Below are 22568 nucleotides of genomic sequence, written 5' to 3'. Positions count from 1 at the left end.
ATGCCAGACTTAAAATGTTAGCTCTGTTTCTCTCTCCACAAATGCTGCCAGATCTATTGAGTTTCTCCAGCATTCTCTGTATCGAAGTGTCATACGACCATAAGATTATAGGAGTGGAAGTAAGGCCTTTCGGCCCATCAAGTCCACTCCACCGTTTAATCATAGCTGATGGGCATTTCAACTCCACTTACCCGCACTCTGCTCATAGCCTTAATTCCTTGCGGGATCAATAATTTATTAATCTCTGCCTTGAAGACATTCAATGTCCTGGCCTTGACTGCGCTCCGTGGCAATGAATTGCACAGGCCCACCACTCTCTGGCTGAATAAATTTCCATTCTAAATTGACTCCCTCTAATTCTAAGGCCCACATGTCCTAGTCTCCCAACCTAACGGAAACAACTTCCTAGTTCCACCCTTTTTAATCCATGCATTATCGTGTAAGTTTCTACTAGAAGTGCCACTTCACCTGACGAAGATACAGCGCTCCAAAAGCTTGTGATTTCAAATAAACCTGTTGGACTATAACCTGGTGCTGTGTGACTTCTGGCATTGTCCATCCCAGTCCAACACAGGCACCTCCACATTATATCTGTCTTTTGCAGTCAATGCAGGATGCTCTTGAGCTCTCAATGCTCCCTGTAGCCATTCAAACAAAGTGGCAATTGTTTACTGGACAGGTATAACCCTCCCTATTATCTCTTTTCACCTGTAAAAAGAACAGAGGGAGGCAGAGGTCAAAATCTGCTTTATTGAAGTCAGTCATCTTGATGCGTTCAGTTTAACAAATCATTTGCAGAACATATGTTAAATGTTCAGGCCACAAGCAATCTCTAACACTGAGCTTAAGGTAACAAGATTGTCATTATAACATAGCGATGATGTACAGCAGCACCACTAAAAGGTGTAGGGTGGTAATACATTCTGGTCCAGGAACCCTCTCATCCAGGTATCTCCCATTTGGAGTCATTAGCGATAACGCACTTTCATTTTAGGTAAAGTTTAAAAACAGGGAAGACTGTATGAAATCGCACCTCAATTTCTGATTGTTTCGTATTAAATCTAGTTACTAAATTATTACACTGCAGAAAGGCGCCAGAATTTGAAACGTGAAAGTCTTCAGCTTTCACAACGACTTATTTTGTAAAAGGCGGGGAGGCTGCAAACACGGTGCATCCAGCTTGAGTGCGCGTCACATTTTGCTTTTTCTGTATCAATTAGCACTTACTGTCAGACTCTGATCTTTGCATTTTATTTTTGGTAGTGGGGAATTGCAAAGTCCAACCCTGCCGCATGTTCAGCTAGTTTTGTCAGTTTTAAAGATGCATTTACACTCAACTCCGACATTTTTAAAATCTCAGGCAAGTATGTGCAGTTGCAGTAAGCAAGAAAGAAGGTAGTTAGTGGGCAATGCTTTCTTGTGGCAAAATTATTTTGATTTAGCGCATTTTGAGTGAGAGCTGTAATTCCGAAACTCTGCAATTTTTTTTTTACAGACAAGATGCAGGTTCCTACTCCTACTAATGAGTTGTGCATCAAAGCTGAACTGTCTATATTCAGGCGAAGCATCACTGGACTCTGAAAAGCTAACGGTTTCTCTCCCCCTATGTTACCAAGTCTGCTGGGTTTCTCCAGCATTTTCTGCTTTTATTTCAGATTTCAAACATCAGCAGTATTTTGTTTTTATTCATTTTTAGGTACGCCTGATGCTGCTGTTGGCGTGCACTCCTGCACTCTTCATTGAACCTGGCTTGATCTTCTGCTTTGATTATTATGATGGATTGGGGCATATACAAGACCATGAATTTACTAAGGAGAAAGTGAGGACTGCAGATCAGAGCTGAAAATGTGTTGCTGGAAAAGCGCAGCAGGTCAGGCAGCATCCAAGGAACAGGAGAATCGACGTTTCGGGCATAAGCCCTTCTTCAGGAACCTTCAGACTCCTGAAGAAGGGCTTATGTCCGAAACGTCGATTCTCCTGTTCCTTAGATGCTGCCTGACCTGCTGCGCTTTTCCAGCATGAATTTACTGATTGTGGTTCAGCACAAATCTACTGCTGTTGATGATCCACAGCACCTAGTGGATGCCTACTTTTGAGATGTTTGATCTGCCAAAGATTATGTAGCCTGCAGTGGTCAACTCAGCTGACACTGTCATGGACAATTTCATTTGTGATAGGTGGATAGGTGAGGCTGAGGTAGTGTACATTTACCCTCTTGTTGGTTGATGTATTTGTTTCAAGTGCTCATGTAGAAGTTTGTCTGCCGTTTTTTTCAGTTTTGTAGCAGCTTTGCTACAATTGAGTGGCTTGTACCTAGAGGGCAGCTATGGGTCTACCATATTGCTGTGGGTTTGGTGTCATATGAAGGCCAGACCTGATAAAAAAGACAGATTTCCTTCCTGATGCAGATAGTTTTTTTTAATGATAACAGTTACATCATTGCCATTTGGCTGGTTTCTAATTCCCAGTTTTATTGAATTCCACTTTCATCATCTGGTGGAATTCAAACCCACATCATCAGACTATGAGCGCGGACATCTGGATTATTAATTGAGTAACACTCCCCCCAGTGACAATGCAGCCCACTGCCATTCTAGCACCTTGAAAGAGCTACCCATTTGTCCTCAACCCTTAATGTACACTTTTCATGTTCTCTTAAAGCTTTATGTAAATTTCTCCTCTTCTTAAAATAAAAGGTTTAAAAAAAGCTCAGGTGCATCTTAATTTTAAGTAGTGCTGACTGTCTTAGCTGCGATCAACCATTCAGAAAAAAATCAGATTTGCAATTGGAGGCCAATGAACGAACTTGATGCATATGTTAAAGTATTGCACACAGAGTTTATTTTCCCAAGTCCAGATTCAAGCATGCCTGGTTTCCACTGTCTGTATTTGCCACACTGTACATCTGGATGCTGCTTCGTAAAGATACAAAACAGTGAGCAATGTATCTATTCATGAATAATATTGCCCTATCTATGTTCATTGATTTGCTTCAGTGATGTTACAGCATGGTCCATCTGATAAGAAATGGTGAAAGTTATATCGCTTAACAATTCAGCTGAAAATTCTCCTGTCACACACACCGTGATGCTACCAAGCTAAGTTCATTTGATTTAGGTGTAATCGAACAGTGAATGCAACAGTATAAAATGGGCAATGTTGGATTAGCCAACAGTTAAACATGTAGCTCAATCAAGTTGCCCAACTTTCACTTCCACTTCCAACTATTTATGAAAATATACCTCCAACTGACTTCAATACAAAGGGTAATTGAGAGAAAGAGATATAATGGAAACCTGATATAGTATCCTCCATGTTAACCCTTCACCAAAAGTTCATCATATATCCGTTTGTCTTAACTGAAGAGGTCTTTCTTTCAAGATCTTTCTTGACTGTAATGGCTTACAACTAGTACATACTTCCCAGCAAATTGGGTTACAATTCACCATTTACTTGCCAATCACTGAGAGCTTTCAACCATCCTAGTTCTACTGTCTAGTACTCTGTCTCTGAGATTAGCACTTCATTTATCCTCCAAATCCTTCCTAAAAGAAAACTTTGACCAAGTCTTCAAATACTTCCCTAAATCTTCTCTGATTGCTCTGTGTCTCCTATGAGACACATTGGACATAGCTGCTATGTTAAAGATACAGTACAGATAGCTGATAAATAAGTAGCAGAGTCACTTACAATGCTCACAAGAGGAAACAGAAATATAAAGACCAAATGATTACACCCATGCATCGACATGTAAATATTGTTTCCACTCTGAATACTCTGAGAAAGTGATGACATAGAAGTTCGGCTGTCTGGTCACCTCATCCTGTATAAATCTTAAATGAAGAAACCTGTCAACCTTTCAAAACAATACAAGTCTATACCACTAAGTACGAACACTTTTGTAAAGCCTATTTTGCCTTAAATAAAGGTAATAAGAAATTAAGATAAACAAATAATAATCTAATTGAATAAATGAAGGGTAAATGAAATCACCATCACCCTAGAGGACCATAAAGCTGCGCTTTCATTAGAGAGAGAGAGAACTGATGATAGTTTAACCTGGAGATCACCACACTTCAGGTGAAGAGAGAGGTTGAGAAGGAGAGTCCTTCGTGGTAACCTCAGTCAGTGAAGAAATTAAAGCCATCTTGTTGGTGTCACTCTGCATTGCAAACCAGCCATTCAGTCAACTGTCCCCAAAGAATCTGACAGGATGTATGGATTCTGGCAATATTTCCAATTGTACTTAAAAGTAGCACAGTAGGCACTACAGAATGGAGACACCACATTCTTGGAGCATTAAGTTTAATTTCTCTGGCTCTCCTCAAGCTTAGCAAGACGTCCCAAGAGAAATTCACAGGCAGGGATCAAATAAAAGACATAACACAGGAGAGAGAGAGAGAGGAAGGGAATTAAGAACACAAGGTTGGGAAGTAAAATAAAGATGAAAAGCTGAGGGCAGGCAGAAGTCCCTGATGTTGGGCTTATTTCTTTCCTAGGAGAAGCCTGACTTAGTCCTAAATAACTTTAGTCAACTTTGGTGGAATAACTGGGAAACATTCAACTAGAATTAAATGTTTTCAGACTATACAGTTACTGTCAGACTTTGTCCATTGGTGCAGAAATTGTAATAAACAATAATCACAGCACCACAAGCTTAAATTGATAATCATTCAGCTGGCTGTTTTATGATGAAGTTCATGTGCTAAAATCTGATGTGCTCTCTTCAGAATGTGCCATTATCATCTCCATTTTTAAAAGCAATAGGAAAGATCAGTCCGTGATAACAGAATTGTTTGCTACTTCTGTTTTGCTCAGCTAACACCAGCCTCACATTGGCTAAATCAAAGTTATGGACCATCCTTTAATTCAAAACGTGCAAAGGAATCCTTCTCCTCATCTATGTTCCCAAAAGGCACAAAGCCTGCCTTCTTTGCCATTTCAGTTGCACTGCTGGCAAACTTAGTCATCACTTCTTTGCGCAGATCTAGCATAAACCTGGTGAGACAAAAACATGACACTTAATTTTCCACATCTCCTCTCCAACCAAAGTAAATCACAGTCACAGAAGCAGGAACTTGTTCCTGTACAGGAGGAACATTTCAAAGTCTCCATAAAAGTTGTTGAGAAAAGTATTTGTTAATGTCGTACTAATATAGGTAAGTCTAATGTTTTCATACATCTGGTAGTGGTTCATAGCAAACTTTTTTTATTTGAGGTATTTATTCTGAAACCTGATTAAGGGTCGGTCAGATACTTGTAGCTCATCATGAGCAATTTTATTTGAAAAGCAGGAGAATGTGAGGGTTTGCAGACGCTGGAGATCAGAGTTGAGAGTGTGGAGCTGGAAAAGCACAGCAGGTCAGGCAGCATCCAAGGAGCAGGAGAATCGACGTTTCGGGCATAAGCCTTTCATCAGGAATGAGGCTTGTGAGCTGGGGGTGGAGAGATAAATCGGAGGCAGGGTGGGGCTGAGGGAAGGTAGCTCAGAGTGCGATAGGTAGATAACGTTGGGGGTAATGCTGATAGGTTGGAGTGGAGGGTGGAGTGGATAGATGGGAAGGAAGATGGACAGGTAGGACAGGTCATGAGGGCAGTGCCAAGTTAGAAAATTGGATCTGGGATAAGGTAGGGGGAGGGGAAATGAGGAAACTGGTGAAATTCACATTAATCCTATGTGGCTGGAGGGTGCCAAAGCACAAGATTTGGTGTTCTTCCTCCAGGCTTTGGGTAGTTAGGGTTTGGCAATGGAGGAGACCCAGCACCTGCATGTCCTTGGTGGAGTGGAAGGAGAGCTAAAGTGCTTGGCCACAGGTGTTTTGCTTCGGACTTGTGCCCCGGAGATGTTCTCTGAAGCATTCTACAAGTAGGCGTCCTGAGCCCAATGTAGGGAAGACTGCATTGGGAGCAATGGATACAGTAAATGCCTTTTGTGGAAGTGCAGGTAAATTTCTGATGGATGTGGAATGCTCCTTTTGGACTTTGAATGGAGGTGAGGGGGGAGGTGTGGGCGCAGATTTTGCAATTCTTGTGATGGCAGGGGAAGGTGCCGGGAGGGGAGGTGGGGCTGTGGACCTGACAAGAGAGTCACGGAGGGAATGGTCTTTACAGAATGCAGATAGGGGTGGCAAAGGATGATGCAATGTATCCATGGGTTGATGGGGTGGAAGGTGAAGACCAGGGGGTTCTGTCCTTGTTGTGGTTGGAGGGGTGGGGTTTGGGGGCTAAGGCGCAGGAAGTGGATGAGATATGCTGGATTGCATCATCGACCATGTGCGAGGGGAAATTGCAGTCTTCGAAGAAGAAGACCATCTGGTATATTCTGCGGTGGAATAGATCCTTGTGGGAGCAGATGCAGCGGAGGCAGAGAAATTGGGAATAAGAGATAACGTTTTTACAGGAGGCAGGGCGAGAGGAGGTGTAGTCCAGGTAGGACTGTGGGAGTTGGTGGGTTTGCAGATGTTCCGTGTTGAGTCGGTCACCACTGATGGAGATGGAGAGGTCCAGGAAGGGGAGGGAGGTGTCTGAGATGGTTCAGGTGAACTTAAGGTTGATGAAATTATTGAACTGTTCAACTTTCTTGTGGGAGCACATGGTGGCACCAATACAGTCATCAATGTAGCGGAGGAAAAGGTGGGGAATGTTGCCAGTGTAGCTGCGGAAGATGGACTGTTCCATGTACCCAACAAAGAGACAGGCATTGCTGTGGCCCATGCAGTGCCCATGGTTACCCCTTTGGTCTGGAGGAAGTGCGATGATTCAAAAGGAGAAATTATTGAGAGTGAGGACCAGTTCAGCCAAACAAATGAGAGTGTCGGTTGAAGGGAAAAAGTGCGGACTGCAGATGCTGGAGATCAGAGTTTAAAAATGTGTTGCTGGAAAAGCACAGCAGGTCAGGTAGCATCAAAGGAACAGGAGAATCGACGTTTCGGACATAAGCCCTTCTTCAGGAAGAAGGGTACTGGTAGGGACGTCGGGACAGAAAGAGACAGAGGGCTTGGAGGCCTTCATCATAGCAATAGAGATGGGGAGTGGATGTCCATGGTGAGGATGAGGGTTGGGTGCCAGGGAAGTGAAAGTCATGGAGGAGGTGGAGGGCGTACAGTACATGCGTATTGACAATATTTACCTGATTTCACAGTACAGATATTCAGCAAAGCCAACTGGATTTTCCAGCACTTGGAAGCATGAAGTTTTACTAGCTGCTGCAAGTAATCTTTGACACCAATACTACAACAGGGTGATTAGTGCTGAATGAGCAGTAGAAGCTCTACATTGGCTGACTGCTTAATTTTGACTGTTTACATTCTCACAGAGGTTCCAGAGCTGCAAAAATCTTGGAGAGAAAAATAAATTCTCATCTCCATCCTGGAAGGGTAGCCACCAATTTTACTGAAAAAAAACTTCATGTGAATATTGTGTACAATTCTGGTCTCTCTCCTGGAGGAAGGATGTTGTGAAACTTGAAAGATTCAGAAAAAATTTACAAGGACTTTGCCAGAATTGGAGGGTTTGAGTTATAGGGAGAGGCTGAATAGGCTGGGGCTGTTTTCCCTGGACCATCAGAGGCTGAGAGGTGATTTTTTTTTTAAAGAGGTTTATAAAATCATGAGGGGCATGGATAGTGGAAATAGACAAGGTCTTTTTCCTGGGATGGGGGAGTCCAAAACTAGAGGGCATAGGTTTAGGGTGAGAGAGGAAAGATTTAAAAGGGTCCTAAGGGGCAACTTTTCACACAGAGGGTGGTGCATGTATGGAATGAGCTGCCAGAGGAAATGGTGGAGGTTGGGACAATTAAAAAAGGCATCTGGATGGGTATATGAATAGGAAGGGTTTAGAAGGATATGGGCCAAGTGTTGGCAAATGGGACTAGATTAATTTAGAAATCTGGTTGGCATGGACGAGTTGGACCAAAGGGTCTATTTCCGTGCTGTACACCTCTATGACTCTATGAAAGGTACCAAAGCATGGTAAGGACGTCGAAAATGATTAAAAATCTTGTCAGCCATCAGAGTAAGGACCGTTTAAGAAAAATATCAGAAGCCACAAAAAAACTTACTTTGGTAGTTCCACTATGAGAGTTGCTCGTGGTGCAGCAATCTGCTTCAACTCTGGTTTTAACTGGTGAAGCATACTGGGGGAGAAAATATTAGAGAGAGATTATTGAATGGTAATAGAAAGAGAGAAATCACCAGTAACAGTATGAATGAATGGTGGTATAGTGGTAATGTCACTATTGTCATAAAACCCATCTGGTTCACTATTGCCTGCTCCGGCACATATGTTACTCCAGACTGAGGAGGAATCTGGCCTTTTAGGGATAGCTTAGCCAGTGATATCACGTTGCACTAAATAAAAAAAACAAACAGAAAGTAGAATATCAACAGGAAACTCAAGATAATGAAGGTAGTGCAGTGATTCTGTGGCTAGCGTTGCTGCCTCACAGCATCAGGTACCCAGGTTTGAGTCCAACCTTAGGTGACTGTGTGGAGTTTGCATGTTCTCCTTGCAACTGTGTGGTTTTCTACTGGGTGCTCAGGCTTCCTCTCACGGTCTAAAGATGTGCAGGTAGGTGGACTGGCCCATGGTGTCCAGGGATGTGTAGGCTTTGTGGGTTAGCCAAAGTAGATGTGGGATTTCGGGGATCTGAGTGGGCTGATGAAAATGCAACATCATAAATGCAGAGAGAGTTGACTCCACATGAAGTGTCATGGAAGAATATAGGAAATAAAGGGCTCATAAAAGGAAATCAGAATGTTTGCAAAAATATGCACTAATGGAGCTAAGCTATTCAGGGTGCGAATAGGGCCTCTCAAAGATCAGCAAGGCAGCCTCTGTGTGGAGCTACAGGAGATGGGGGAGATACTAAACAAGTATTTTGCATCAGTGTTTACTGTGGTCAAGGACATGGAAGATATAGAATGTAGGGAAATAGATGGTGACATCTTGAAAAATGTCCATATTACAGAGGAGGAAGTGCTGGATGCCTTGAAACGCATAAAGGTGGATAAAGAGTGGTGCTGGAAAAGCACAGCAGGTCAGGCAGCATCCGAGGAGCAGGAAAATTTGAAGGGCTTTTGCTCAAAACATTGATTTTCCCGCTCCTCGGATGCTGCCTGACCTGCTGTGCTTTTCCAGCAACACTCTGATCTAAATTCTGGTTTCCAGCATCTGCAGTCTTCATTTTTGCCTAAAAGTGGATAAATCCCCAGGACTTGATCAGGTGTACCCTTGAACTCTGTGGGAAGCTAGGGAAGTGATTGCTGGGCCCCATGTTGAGATATTTCAATTATCGATAGTCACAGATGAGGTGCCAGAAGACTGCAAATTGGCTAACGTGGTACCGTTATTGAACAAGGTGGTAAGGATAAGCCAGGGAACTATAGACCGGTGAGCCTGGTGTTGGTGGAGAGCACGTTGTTGGAGGAAATCCTAAGGGACAGGATTTACACGTATTTGGAAAGGCAAGGACTGATTAGGGATAGTCAACATGGCTTTGTGCGTGGATATCATGTCTCATGAACTTTTGAAAAAGTAGCAAAGAGGATTGATGAGGACAGGGCCATTGAGGTGACCTATTTAGATTTCAGTAAGGCGTTCGACAAGATTCCCCATCGGAGACTGGTTAGATCTCATGGAATACAGGGAGAACTAGCCATTAGGATACAGAACTGGCTTGAAGGTAGAAGACAGAGGGTATGGTATTTCAGACTGGTGGCCTGTGACCAGTGGAGTGCCACAAGGATTGGTGCTGGGTCCACTACTTTTTGTCAATTATATAAATGATTTGGATATGAATATAGGAGGTATACTTAGGAAGTTTGCAGATGAGACCAAGTTTGGAGGTGTAGTGGGCAGTGAAGGAGGTTACCTCAGGATACAATGGGATCTTTATCAGATGGGCCAATGGGCTGAGGAGTGGCAGATGGAGTTTAATTTAGATAAATGTGAGGTGCTGCAGTTTGGGAAAGCAAATCTTATACACTTAATGGTAAGGTCCTAGGGAGTGTTGCTGAACAAAGAGACCTTGGAGTGCAGGTTCATAGCTCCTTGAAAGCAGAGTCGCAGGAAGATAGTATAGTGAAGAAGGCATTTGGTATGCTTTCATTAATTGGTCAGAGCATTGCGTATAGACGTTGGAAAGCCATGTTGCAGCTGTACAGGTCATTGGTTAGGTCACTTTTGAATATTGTGTGCAATTCTGGTCTCCTTCCTATCAGAAGGATGTTGTGAAACTTGAAAGGGTTCAGAAAAGACTTACAAGGATGTTGCCAGCATTGAAGGATTTGAGCTATAGGGAGAGGCTGAACAGACTGGGGCTGTTTTCCCTGGAGCATCAAAGGCTGAGGGGTGACCTCATAGAGCTTTGTAAAATCATGAGGGTCATGAATAGGATAAATTGACAAAGTCTTTTCTGTGGGGTGGGGGAGTCCTGAACTAGAGGGCATAAGTTTGGGGTGAGAGGGGAAAGCTATAACAGGGACCTAAGGGGCTACGTTTTCACTCAAAGGGTGGTGCGTGTATGGAATGAGCTGCCAGAGGAAGTGGTGAAGGCTGATACAATTGCATTATTTAAAAGGCATCTGGATGGGTATATGAATAGGAAGGGTTTGGAGGGATATGGGCCAAGACCTGGCAAATGGGACGAGATTAGGTTGGGATATCTGGTGGGCATGGACAAGTTAGACTGAAGGGTCTTTTTTTCCATTCTGTACTTCTCTATGACGCTAACTAACTATTTACAACATACATGTCCAGAGAAATTAAACACAAAGGGTCATACACTTAGAGTCTTCAAAGATGATGGGCAGAACCCAGATATTGTAGTCCCATTTCCAACAGATTCTATTTCTGTTTACAAAGGCGGGTGTGAAGTTATCACACAGGTGGGAAACCATGTGGCCACTTGGCCATTTAAAATTATTGTTGAATTTCATTAGACCTTATTTTACTGATTCACAGTCCTTATCCCACAGTGAGGGAATGATCATTTTCTGGAAGTGGTATAAATGGTCTTCAGGGATGGAAAGGATCTGAAGTGAATTCAATCTCTAGCCCATTAAAAATGAAAAACAAACTCATGCATGCATCTGTTGGAGGGGAAAAAAAACCTTCTTGGGGCAACATTTATTGATAGGCCATCTGCTGTACCTTCAGAAAAAAATAACCATCCCATTCTGCAGTTTCAATAGACTTCATTGTTGATATTTCCCAAAGACTGTTACTACAGCTGAGCTCATTGTGAATGCTTGGCTGAATTTCAAAAGCTCCCAAATCAATTATCTAACCAGACAGCCAAGTACACATTTGGTTGACAGTTTCGAGCAGGTATTAAAAGATTACATGTCTCTGATGTGGTGAGTAAATAAAAATTTGGTAGTTTTAAAATCTGATTGAATACTTGAGGAGATTAAATTTCTTGACTGGATTTTGTGAATGAGAGTTTATTTCCTGTGTCAAGTAAAAATAGAGAGCTCTCTTCGATTTGAAAAGTGTGGGGCTAGAAAAGCTCAACAGGTCAGGCAGCATCCGAGGAGCACGAGAGTTGACTTTGCGGGCATAAGCCCTTCATCAGAAATGTGGAGGGGGTAGGGAGCTGAGAGTTAAATGGGGAATGGGACTGAGGGGAAGGTAGCTGGGAAGGTGATAGGTTGATGCAGGTGGGGTAATTGTGTTAGGTCGGAGGGGAAGATGGAGCGGACAGGTGGGGAGGAAGATGGAAAGGTAAGACAGGTCAAGAGGGCAGTGCCGAGTTGGAGGGTTGGATCTGGGATGAGGTTGGGGGAAGGGGAAATTTGGAAACGAATGAAGTCAATGTTGATGTTGTATGGTTGAAGAATCCCAAGGCAGAAGATGAGGCATTCTTCCTCCAGTCGTTGGGGTGGCTTGGATATGACATTTCTTTTTACCAAACTCACCTTCATTCCTGGGATCTGTCAAGTTGACATTGGGTGAATGACTACGGAGGAGGCATGGGGGTGTGATGGTGCATCGGATTTTTAAAAATTCAATCATCGGATGTGAGCATTGGTGGCTAGGTCAGCATTTATTGCCCACCCCTAAACATAGAGAAGGCAGTTAAGAGTCAATCACATTGCTGTAGCTGAGACCACCTGAGGTCAGCAGGTTACCTTCTCTAAAAGGCATTAATGGTTGGCTACCCATAAACAGTGGTTACATGGTCACCATTAGACCACAACTTTTATTCCAGCTTTTTATTGAATCTGCCATGGTGTGATTTGAACCTACATCCCATTAAACACCATTAATTTGGTATTCTGTAGTCCTTGTGAAATGACATTGTCACTACACTGCCATCTCCCTAGAGGGCACAGAAGTACATATCAATGTGGGGTATTGTGAAGGCATAAGAGTATTATGGAGATGCAGACACAAGGGGTGAGGTGAGGATTAGTGGGTTTGACAGCCTTTTACACAAATAAGCTGATGTCTCTGAGGAGCAAGGCTGATTTTCTAACCCAGCTGCCTGGCACTCCTCCACCTCAATGGCTGCCAGAATGAAAGATATGGCGTGGGAAGCCCTTTTTAAAAGGAGATAAGTGTACTAAGTAAGAAAATTTCCTGTTTGTGCTATAGTACCTTTCTGAATAGCAAAACTCTGGCCCACCATCTCCAGTTTACCTGCAAGAAAAGTAGATCACATTAAACCTCTCACAGTAATTGCTCTTCTTATGAAGCTCTGTTACACAGTTCATTGGTAGGAAATGAATCTTTACATCAGGCAAGGGGACGTAATCTGAGGACAGAAAGAAAAAAAAGAGTTGAGTAACTAGAATGTTCTTAGATCTACCCAAGGCAACAAATGTAGAATACAGATGCTATCAGAACCACAGTTGAACTAATCATAAAAAAAAAATTTTACAATGATTGTGGAAACAAGGTGAGTGTTAACGTTGCCTTCTTCAACCTATACTCTTACACCATGAAATCTGAAATAAGTTATGGGAGCAAAATAGGTTTTTGACACTGTTAGTCTACTGATGTCTTGAACTAACCCAGAGATATATAATAGAAGTCAACATATAAGGAATCTTTATTTCATTTCTTCAATATGTAACTTGTCTAAATCAAAGATAACAGTTAATTTTATGACATATGTAGTTATTAACAGGAATAAATCATAAACTTAATGTTGTGGGTTATGTTCCTGAGCTTTTGTGTAAACCATACCGTATTCAGCTGCACAGTGGCCTCCACTGGAGTTTGTGCCGTCCAAATCATTGCTTTGCTTCATTGTTCCTTCTTCTGTCACAATCTCTGGATGTTGACGTGTATGAGTCGATTCATTTTTTATGTTAGAAGAGTCATTCTCCATTCCACCTTCCTCCTCTTCTGTAATCTCATGCAAGGTGGCCTTTTCTGTTGGCAGTGCATATTTCTCCTTGGCAACCAGTTCATGGAGTAAGGCTGTTATGTTATACTGAGAGACATCCTGTGCTGTCTACAGAACAGAAATATGATCATTTTAAAAATGTATTCCCATTATTACACACTAAATGATATAATTATGCACATGTGGAGATGTGCCATGAGCAGTTATTATTTTGATGCTCGGCTTATGCCTCGTCAATTCATTATGAGTCTGGGTGAGGATGGCCAAACCATATACCATTTTTTATTCAACGCCCCCCCTTGCAACAAGATTAATTTCGAAATGATTCCTTGCCTCATGTATACATTCGCCTAGCTCAAATGTATTTATGTTTTAAAAGGAATCAATTTAACCAGATTTTTGAGTTAAGATTGAGTTTATTATCTACTAAGGTATGAGTCAGTAATAATGATATGTGACAGACATACACTGAGTATAAATGAGCCCAAAATGTAAAATATAAAAAGAATATCTAGATCTGTGTTTGGTTTGTCCTTTTGAATTGACAAATATTGCAGCTGTTAAGGTGTATGATTCTGGTACTGCTGATTTTGGCAGTTGAATAGTGGTTTCTACATGAAGGAGTTTGTTCAGTTTCATTTAAGAAGGGTTTACTATGCATTTGTTCTCTTTTTATCTAGATATGAGAGTGTACCTAGTGAGAATTGTCAGCTGTGCCCCTTTAACACAGTTGAACCACAAAGTAGCACTCTTGCTCTGTAGCATACAGGGATCAAGGTTTGTAGTTGGATTTTAACGTCCTTTCTTGTGTTTTCATGAAAGAGCAAAACACAAATATGCCTTTTACCCATAACTGCCTTGCTTTTGATTCATGTCATGTCTACAGTCAAGGTTGCAGTTACATTTTTTGAATCACACTCTCCCTTTGAAGTGTTGCTGTAAAGTTCCATCAAAATTCTTCAGGTATAACATTCAATATTCACATAAGGATTTCAGAGAGCCACTGAGTTTAGATCCTCAGTCTTCATGTGTTCATTTTAGAAAACATGTTGTTCTTAAAAAAAAACTATAGAACTCTCGATGCATAAATCAGAAACAAAAACAGAAGTTGCTGTAAAAGTTCAGCAGGTCTGGCAACAGTTGTGAAGAGAAATCAAAGTCAAGTGATCCTCAAAACCCGTTCTGAGGAGGGGTCACCATACCTGAAACGTGAACTTTGATTTCTCCTCACAGATGTTGCCAGACCTGCTGAGCTTTACCAGCAATATTGTTTTTGTTGTACTTAAAAGTTTGATATATGTAGAAATCATTTGGGGACATGATCCTTTTTCTGTCACTAGGTAGCTGAAATTCACTGACATCTCAGTTTCTATGGGGCATGGACCAATGGCATAAACATGCCCTTAGTGTGGCATTATGATAGGTTGAGGGACACGTTGGCTCCTCGGAAACAAATATCACTCTGGTGTGTGGAATTGAGACTCGCATTCAATTCACTATAACTCCAAGAGCAGGGTCTCTAAACACTGAGATATTACGTAGATATCAAGCTCCTTTATGCTCTAATGGGATTCCTAAAGTGAGAAACCTTTCATAATGGCAGTAAAGTAGAATGATTGATTTGTCACCTTTACATGGACACCATTTGCTGTCTTTAGAAGGGATTGCTCTTCTGTTTCAATTCCAAATGCGATGTATGGGCTTGTGACAATATCTCCCCAGTAGCCACGCGCAGGAACTTTCTCCCCTTTCTGGAAAAAGACAATGTAATATTGTTGAGGAGTTTAGAAAAAAATAATTAATTTCTGCTAGTGGTGTGGTGGATAAAAGTAACATTCTGTTACTTCCTATCATTGTATCTTTGTTTTTTTTCCTAGTTTTTAATTTTGTCTTTTCTCTTCCTAATAGTATCCTCATGGCTATCATTGTACTCTGATCTTCTGTTTATGGCATCATCTTATTTCCACTCTCAATGAGCCTTTACTTCCATTGGGCCTGTCTTTTTCTTTTTATGATTTCACTGTCTGTGGGTCCCACCATCTTTACTTCCCTTTCTGTATGATCCTGAACATCAGCTTTTCTATTCACGCAGTTCCTTGCCTCAGAAAAATTATACAGTCAATTACAAGTAAATTATTTTCCTTCCTTCATGATGGGTACTTTCCTGATCTGCCTTTTCCAAAGCTCAACCAATGTGTGCATTTCTATCAAGTAAGTGACATGGAAGAAGAAAAAGACCATCTGACACCTGGACATGGAATGAGTGGAAACGTGATAACCTGAAAGTTAAGTACTTTGGGAGTTGGCCCACTATATTTACAAAGCAGACATAGGACTTATAGTTGAACATACGTAATTCATAAGCAGCCCAGAAGCCAGAGATTTGTTTGGAACATCATATAGTCCCTCACGAACTTCAAATGCCAACCCTTTATCTCTCCATTGATAGTATTGTCGATTGTTTATTATACGAGCCTGTAAGATGACAAAATTATTACAAATCTTATTATAGACAATACACAACAGTAGTCGTTTATGATTCAGTTCTGATAAAATGAAATAAAAACCAGTGGAAATGAAAGCTCTCTGCAAGATCAGCCACAAATAGGAATTTTACAATGGAAGTATAAGAATGAAATCAACGATTTGAAAAAAAAGAGACTCTTTCTGTGTTTGCGTGTCATACTAAATTATTCCCCAGATTCTAACACTGCCTTACCTGAAAATAATAAGTGACTTTGGTTTCCCAGTGAAACATCAAAGCAAGTTGATCAGTAATACATTAAAAATCTTATTTCTACACATACTTTGTGCATCAACATTTCCCATTTGAAACTTTCCTAAGTTCAAATGTTTAGTGGAAAATGTAAATGTTCATTCTCATTTCACTCCCTCCCAATGGTGGTCCTGCAATGTCTCAGTTTTGTGTAGCCCAACATCTCAATCTGCACTGCAAAGAAAGTCAGTGTTCCCACCAAGCCGATTTTCTTGCTTTCCAAAGTGCCCTAAACTGTCATTACCATTGCTATCATTGTCCAAATGCAAAGTGATAGTCAGATCAGCAGGTTTACAGCAATGCCATGTTTACACCAAATATCTAAAAAACATTCAAAATGTTAATTCATTCAGAATGTATTTTGGCAATCAATCTGCTGCAGGTCATCTTCCTATTTATAACTACTGAAATATGAATTAGATTCATATCTTAAACATGAGACATTTATTATAATGAATGAGAAAATTCTGTGTCTTCTGAGCACCAAATATCTTAGTTGGTTTTAGTGCATGACAAATGGAGCTGAAAATGTGTTGCTGGAAAAGCACAGCAGGTCAGGCAGCATCCAAGGAACAGGAAATTTGACGTTTCGGGCATAAGCCCTTCTTCAGGAAGGCTTATGCCCGAAACGTCGAATTTCCTGTTCCTTGGATGCTGCCTGACCTGCTGCGCTTTTCTAGCAACACATTTTCAGCTCTGATCTCCAGCATCTGCAGACCTCACTTTCTCCTCCATGACAAATGGAGAACATATTGAAGTGGTGCATCATCCTGTGAACTGAATACTCACCCCTCGCTCATACAATTTCATATGTAAGTCCCAATCATAAACACCGATCCTAGAGTCATATCGGTTGCCCAGGTATTGCCTGTTTCGCATATCCCACAACCGATTGATCTGAAAGAGCTTCTGATCTGGATTCCTCCAGAATTTAAAAATTGCTTCCAACTGATCTCGCTCTTTAAACTGCAAAGGTACAAGAAAGAATCCTAAAATGGAAAATCAAATTCTTACAGGCATTTCATTTATTTCAAAAAAACTCTTGTTAAATTGCTTATCTATCATGGTATAAAACTTTAAAGATCTCATCTAAAGATTCATTTAGCATGTTGCTCATGGAAGCCATAGTAACACGCAACCAGTAAATCCCTGGATGACTTATGGTGCAATCTTCCTTCTACATATAATGTTCAAGCTTGGGTTGAATCCAAAAGACACAACTTTGAAGCTGAAGAGAACTCGTTTTACTGGAGAGAGCAACCTAACCTATTCAATTTATGTGAACAAAAACTTTAATTATGGGGTTCAAATTGCAAATGTTCACAAGAACCTTGGAAGACTAGCCATGGGAATAATCTGAAAACTACCAGATTGAAAGCTCGCAGCCAGACAGAGGAGGGTGGATGCATAAATTAACTGTAGTATCAACCTATATACAATAGTGGAACAGAGACAATTGTGAACAGAACAGAGGGAAACACAATGAAATTAACCTTCTTAGAGTTAGAAAAGAGAAGGAGAATGAGAGGAAAAGTAAATAATACTAATCTCCAGATTTATTGGAATGGCTACTGAGATATGGAAGGTCTGGTCAGGAAAGAGTTGTACATCTACATTTGTGTAAAACACAATCTGATTCTGACCTGTTTCAACAATATGCTCACTCTTTCAAATATTATCCATGGAAAATATGAAAGGAGACAAATTATCTCAAAGAACCAAACTAATCAAAGTTGATCAATGCAACATAATGGGAGGCTCATATTTCAGTAAGTTACAGAGACAGCAGTTCAAGAAGGCAGGTCACTACCACCTTTTCAAGCGAAATTGGAAATGGGCAATAAATGCCCACATCCCATAAGTTAATAAGGAAAAAAGAAACATGTTATTTATGATGTTTAAGTAAGAGTAATGTGAACTGAAATGTTTAAAAATAAAGTATTAATATTCTTACAGATCCATGAAATATCAACAATAGCATCCAATTGCAAATAGATTGCAAATTTGTCATAACATTTAAAGAAGTGTTGTCCTCCACATGCAAATAGTATGGCTTTGGGAAGGGTTTGGGTATGTGAGAGAAAATATGAGCTTTCTACCTTCAGGCCGGACATGTCAATCATTGGCAGTTTCTTATGAAGGAAATCAAGATCTGTTATATAGTGAATGAAGAGGTTAGCTTTGTCCTGCAGGTAGGTTGCAGTCTGACTCCGTATCAGACTATTCCCAAACAACTCAAGCAGGAGTTCACACTTTTCTATAAAAACAGCAAAGGGAAAAACATTCAAGACTGTTATTAGAAAAATTTAAAATGAAAGAAAGCACCATTACTACTGAACTAGTTTGTTTTAATTTACTGTCAGGCAGTGGATAAAGGCATACCTCGTAAACCCATCTGTTCTGGAGGTTCCAAAGCAATGGTAAGAAAAAGAAGATGTCGACCTATAAGCTCCAAGTTATTCTCAACAATGTAGAACTAGCATAAGAAAGAAAACAAAAAATGTTAACCAACTGGGAATACTATTGCAAAATATGTAAATAGATATAGATAAATGGTGATTATTGTATAAGACTATACCAGCAGCTGAATGTTTTAAAAACAGCCACACTAAATGAAAAGATTGATTTCTTGGAGCTTGTCACCGTAGCCTAGCTACTAATTGTTCATTTATGGTTATTTATATATGACTATTAAATCTGTCTCCTTCAGCCATAAGAGATGCTGAGCTCCAAACCTCTTCATGACTACTGTGACTGTTGAGCAAGAAATGAGATGACAACAGGGAAAACTGGCCATCTTAATGTAATTGTAATTGTAATTCTCCCATATTAATTCCAAGTGGTCTCAGTTCCTTGGGAGATAAAATAATGACCTGTGTGCTTATTAGTGATGATTGAAAATGAATTAGTGAAAAATGCAGACATAAATGGACATAAGGTCACTTCAGCTTCTTGAGCTGAATAGCCTGATGACACACACTAACCAAGCAGTCAAAATCCAGGGTCTGAGATTTTTATAGAATCACCATTTCAGGAGAGAAAGGAAGGAAACATTTTAGCATATTTAAAAATTATGCTGTTCCCTCATTCTTGACTTACATTAATCTTTCTCCGTGGCCAGTGATGATTTCGGGAAATAGTTGTTAGGACATGTCGGCTATCTCCAGCACCAACCATGAGAACATTAAGTTCGGGAACACTGTCTTCTTTTGAGCTCAGAGCTTCCAATGAAGCAGTTAAACCTGAAATAATAAGAGCAAAGGGTTACATAAAATGCAATGAGAAGAGTTGGGCAAAAAGGAATTTTAGCAAACATTGCTGAAATCATTTCTGATTATACAGGCCTTACTTTCCACTGCATTTGAGATAGGGAGTTCTATGAAGGCGAAAGGTTATATCTATATCCTTTCAGTGCTGCTGCAGAGACTGTTCTCTGGCCCCTTGATTATAACAATACAATCAACTGCTGCCAGTTAATCAAAACTAGTGTCAGGCTTTTCCCTGCACTATTTCAAATACTTTCATAAGCTCTGAGTCTCAAATGATGAAGAATTATTGAGGCAATATAAGTTTACATTTCAGTATGTCCCATAGAGACAGACCATTCATCATGATTAAATCACAATGATGTGGAATGAGGAATTTAGAAAAGTATTTATCTAATATAATGGTTCCATGGGAGCTCAATGAGCAAAATCTAGATCAAAATAAACCACTACCACCTATGTTGTGATTGATTATGTGAGGCTGTTTATGAATGATGGTCACTGTGATTAGCTATGCCTGGGTATGGACTCAGAGAAAAGCAAGCAAACTGGAGAAGGAGCTGATAGCTGCAGCAGAAGCATAGAGTAGGCATTTCAAATTGGAATAACTTTGGATAAAACCTGTTACATACAGAAATTAGTGCCATTTCTGCATAGTTTTTTGATATATAAAGTTTAAAATAGTCTCCAAGTAAAGTGTGAAGGCTTTGCTAATTGTGTAATAATGTACATTTGCTTCCATTGTGACTATTGCTCAACTTGTTAACTACATTTCATCAGAATGTACGACAGTATTACCCATGCTGACTCAAAAATAAGTAATTAGCAGCATTTGTGACCATGGTATTATAGTCATTATAGTGAAAAGCAGAAGAAAACATTGAGGATTTCCAACTTAAATACTGTAAACCTTAAATTACAGTTTGGAAGACAGGTGTTTGTCTTTTTTTGCCCCTACTGTCTGGAAAGCATGCAGTATGTCTAGTTAAAACAGCATCTATTTATTATTAAAATCACTAATCACTATATTGTTACCTCTCCAATTTAAAATGCTATGTCAACAATTCTAGTGAGGTTATCCATGGGTCTGCACCATAATTTCTAGTTCATTTCCTTTTTCTTTCCTTTATTGGATGCCAGTAATATAGATTTTTCTGAGTTTTAGACAAAGAATTTCATTTTAAATATAAATATTGCTAGCCTGATCCCATGCTTCAATCCTTCCCAAAGTCTGTGATACCCACCAAAGGTGTACTTCTGTCCCAAGACTCTACTCTAAATTGCAGTAAACACTAATTTAATTTTTTTTAATGCCACCTTTTTGTTCCTGACTGCTCCATATTACAAATTAATTTACAATGCTAAAAATTGAAGTCAAAGTGAAGTTAAAGAAATGAGCTTTGCTTGCATGTTGTAAGCTGTTCCTTTATTACATTCAGGATTTGCCAACCAGACCCAAAGTAAAACCTCTACAACCAGGTAGGCACATTTAAATTCCTGAAGAAGGGCTTATGCCCGAAACGTCAATGCTCCTGCTCCTTTGATGCTGCCTGACCTGCTGTGCTTTTCCAGCAACACATTTTTCAGGTACACTTAAATAACCATAATCCCACCACTCAACTCTACTGATTGTAAAATCATTTCCAACCAATGAGAAAATTATAGAGAGTCTAAAGAAAGACATACATTACTATAATGGCTAATGGTTTAATTATTCTCTGTTCAACTGTGTGAGACTGGTAACTGATTTATGCTTACTTTGCTTAATTAGTTAAGCCTGGTATGGATTCAGAACAAATGTAAATCCAGAAATTAGTTAAAGCTGTAACCATGAGTGCAGAGATCTTGTAATTGTGGAGATGTTTTAAAACAAAGGGTGTTTTAAACTAAATAAGCCTATTCCACACTTAAAAGCAAGTGGTATCTCTGCATTACCCTGAAATATATATATAAATCTATACAAACTGGTTTTTAAAGTTTCGCCAATATCTTCAAATCATTCTCACCTTTTTCTTGGAAATCCATTGCTGGGCTGAATCCCCACCAGGTCACTGCCCCGAATCCCTCCCCACTACCACAGGCTGTCATCTTTTGTTACTAGAATAAGGAAAGTAAATGGTAATAATAAATATATTGCAATACTCCTTCAAATAAAATAAAAGTTTCCAATGTTATTTCCCAGATTCAAATTCCAGTTATTTGCCTCTGATAAACTATGAAAAATGTTATTCAGTAATCATCAACACTATCTCCCTGATGCTAACTCAATGCATTCATGTCTTAAGTTTCCCTCCTTAGCCACAATGTTATCATTGTAATTAAAATAAAATATTGTTTCTATATTATAAATCACTTAACTAACTGCAATAAGTAGTGATATCCTGGATACTCAAAAGAGTGTAAAAAAGGTGATTTCTTCTCATAATTTCAGAACATTTTGTTAGAACATGAATTGCAATGTGAGATTCATGAGCATAATCCACAAGGCATAGCCCAAATATTTAACTTAGATTATGCCAGCCCTCTAGCAGAGGGTCAGTGATGAGACAGCAATATAAGGCAGTCCAGCAGCTCCCACGAATTCTGAAATTTCCTTCTATGAATAACAGGGGAATCATTCAATAAGTTTATAAATGAACAAGCCTATTGTAATAATTTACAAAGGTACAACATTTGCGCCAAAGCAATCTTGGATAAAAATGTCGTGAGGGAGCTAGTTAGAATTTAATTGGCTCCACATTTGTGCAAATGGTCAATGAACAAGACATTGTTTAGCCTTTGGTACTAAATTTACAAAAATATAGTTATTGAATTTTTATTAGCAGCATTATGGATTGCCTAAGTGTTCCACTGCGGTATGATAACAACCACATTTTGGCTTCATTCCAGATGTGCTGCCCAGTTAACAACTTTATCTGTATTTCTGTGGCTTCAAAAGTCAATTATTTGAAAGCTTTCTGTGCTAACCTTTCTTTATTCGCACTGTAACTTGTCCATTACTGCCATACTTGCTCATTCCCTGTTAGCCAATGCATTAAATGTAATATACTCTTTTTTCACTTCCTCTATGGACTCACTGCTCTCCACCTGTGTACTGTTGCTTTCTGTTGTCCATCTTTCAGTATTATGCTTTGTCTTCCCTTTCTGATCTCTTCAGCTTTCCTAAAGGCAT

At 40.0% G+C, this 22568-nt stretch overlaps 1 protein-coding gene across 2 annotated transcripts; it reads right to left on the bottom strand.

The window, feature by feature from the left end:
- Positions 1-2429: 2429 nt before the first annotated feature.
- LOC132831338 (dynein axonemal assembly factor 3-like) lies at positions 2430-21484 on the bottom strand. Of its 2 annotated transcripts, XM_060849425.1 has the most exons (12): positions 21403-21484; positions 19230-19372; positions 18513-18606; positions 18230-18387; positions 16920-17096; positions 15707-15829; positions 14983-15105; positions 13192-13462; positions 12738-12757; positions 12601-12642; positions 8060-8134; positions 4875-4998 (listed from the first exon to the last, which is right to left on the bottom strand). In XM_060849425.1, exons 1-12 carry the CDS (start codon positions 21482-21484, stop codon positions 4963-4965), a joined length of 1344 nt encoding a protein of 447 aa, XP_060705408.1. In that variant the 3' UTR covers positions 4875-4962. The 2 variants fall into 2 exon arrangements, with proteins under 2 accessions (XP_060705407.1, XP_060705408.1); XM_060849424.1 differs by lacking the exon at positions 12601-12642 and having other exon boundaries at positions 2430-4998; positions 12643-12757.
- Between the last annotated feature and the right edge of the window lie 1084 nt (positions 21485-22568).

The sequence above is a fragment of the Hemiscyllium ocellatum genome, chromosome 33 (assembly GCF_020745735.1).
Source record: "Hemiscyllium ocellatum isolate sHemOce1 chromosome 33, sHemOce1.pat.X.cur, whole genome shotgun sequence".
Taxonomy (NCBI): domain Eukaryota; kingdom Metazoa; phylum Chordata; class Chondrichthyes; order Orectolobiformes; family Hemiscylliidae; genus Hemiscyllium; species Hemiscyllium ocellatum.
This window is presented reverse-complemented; position numbering and strand designations above follow the sequence as displayed.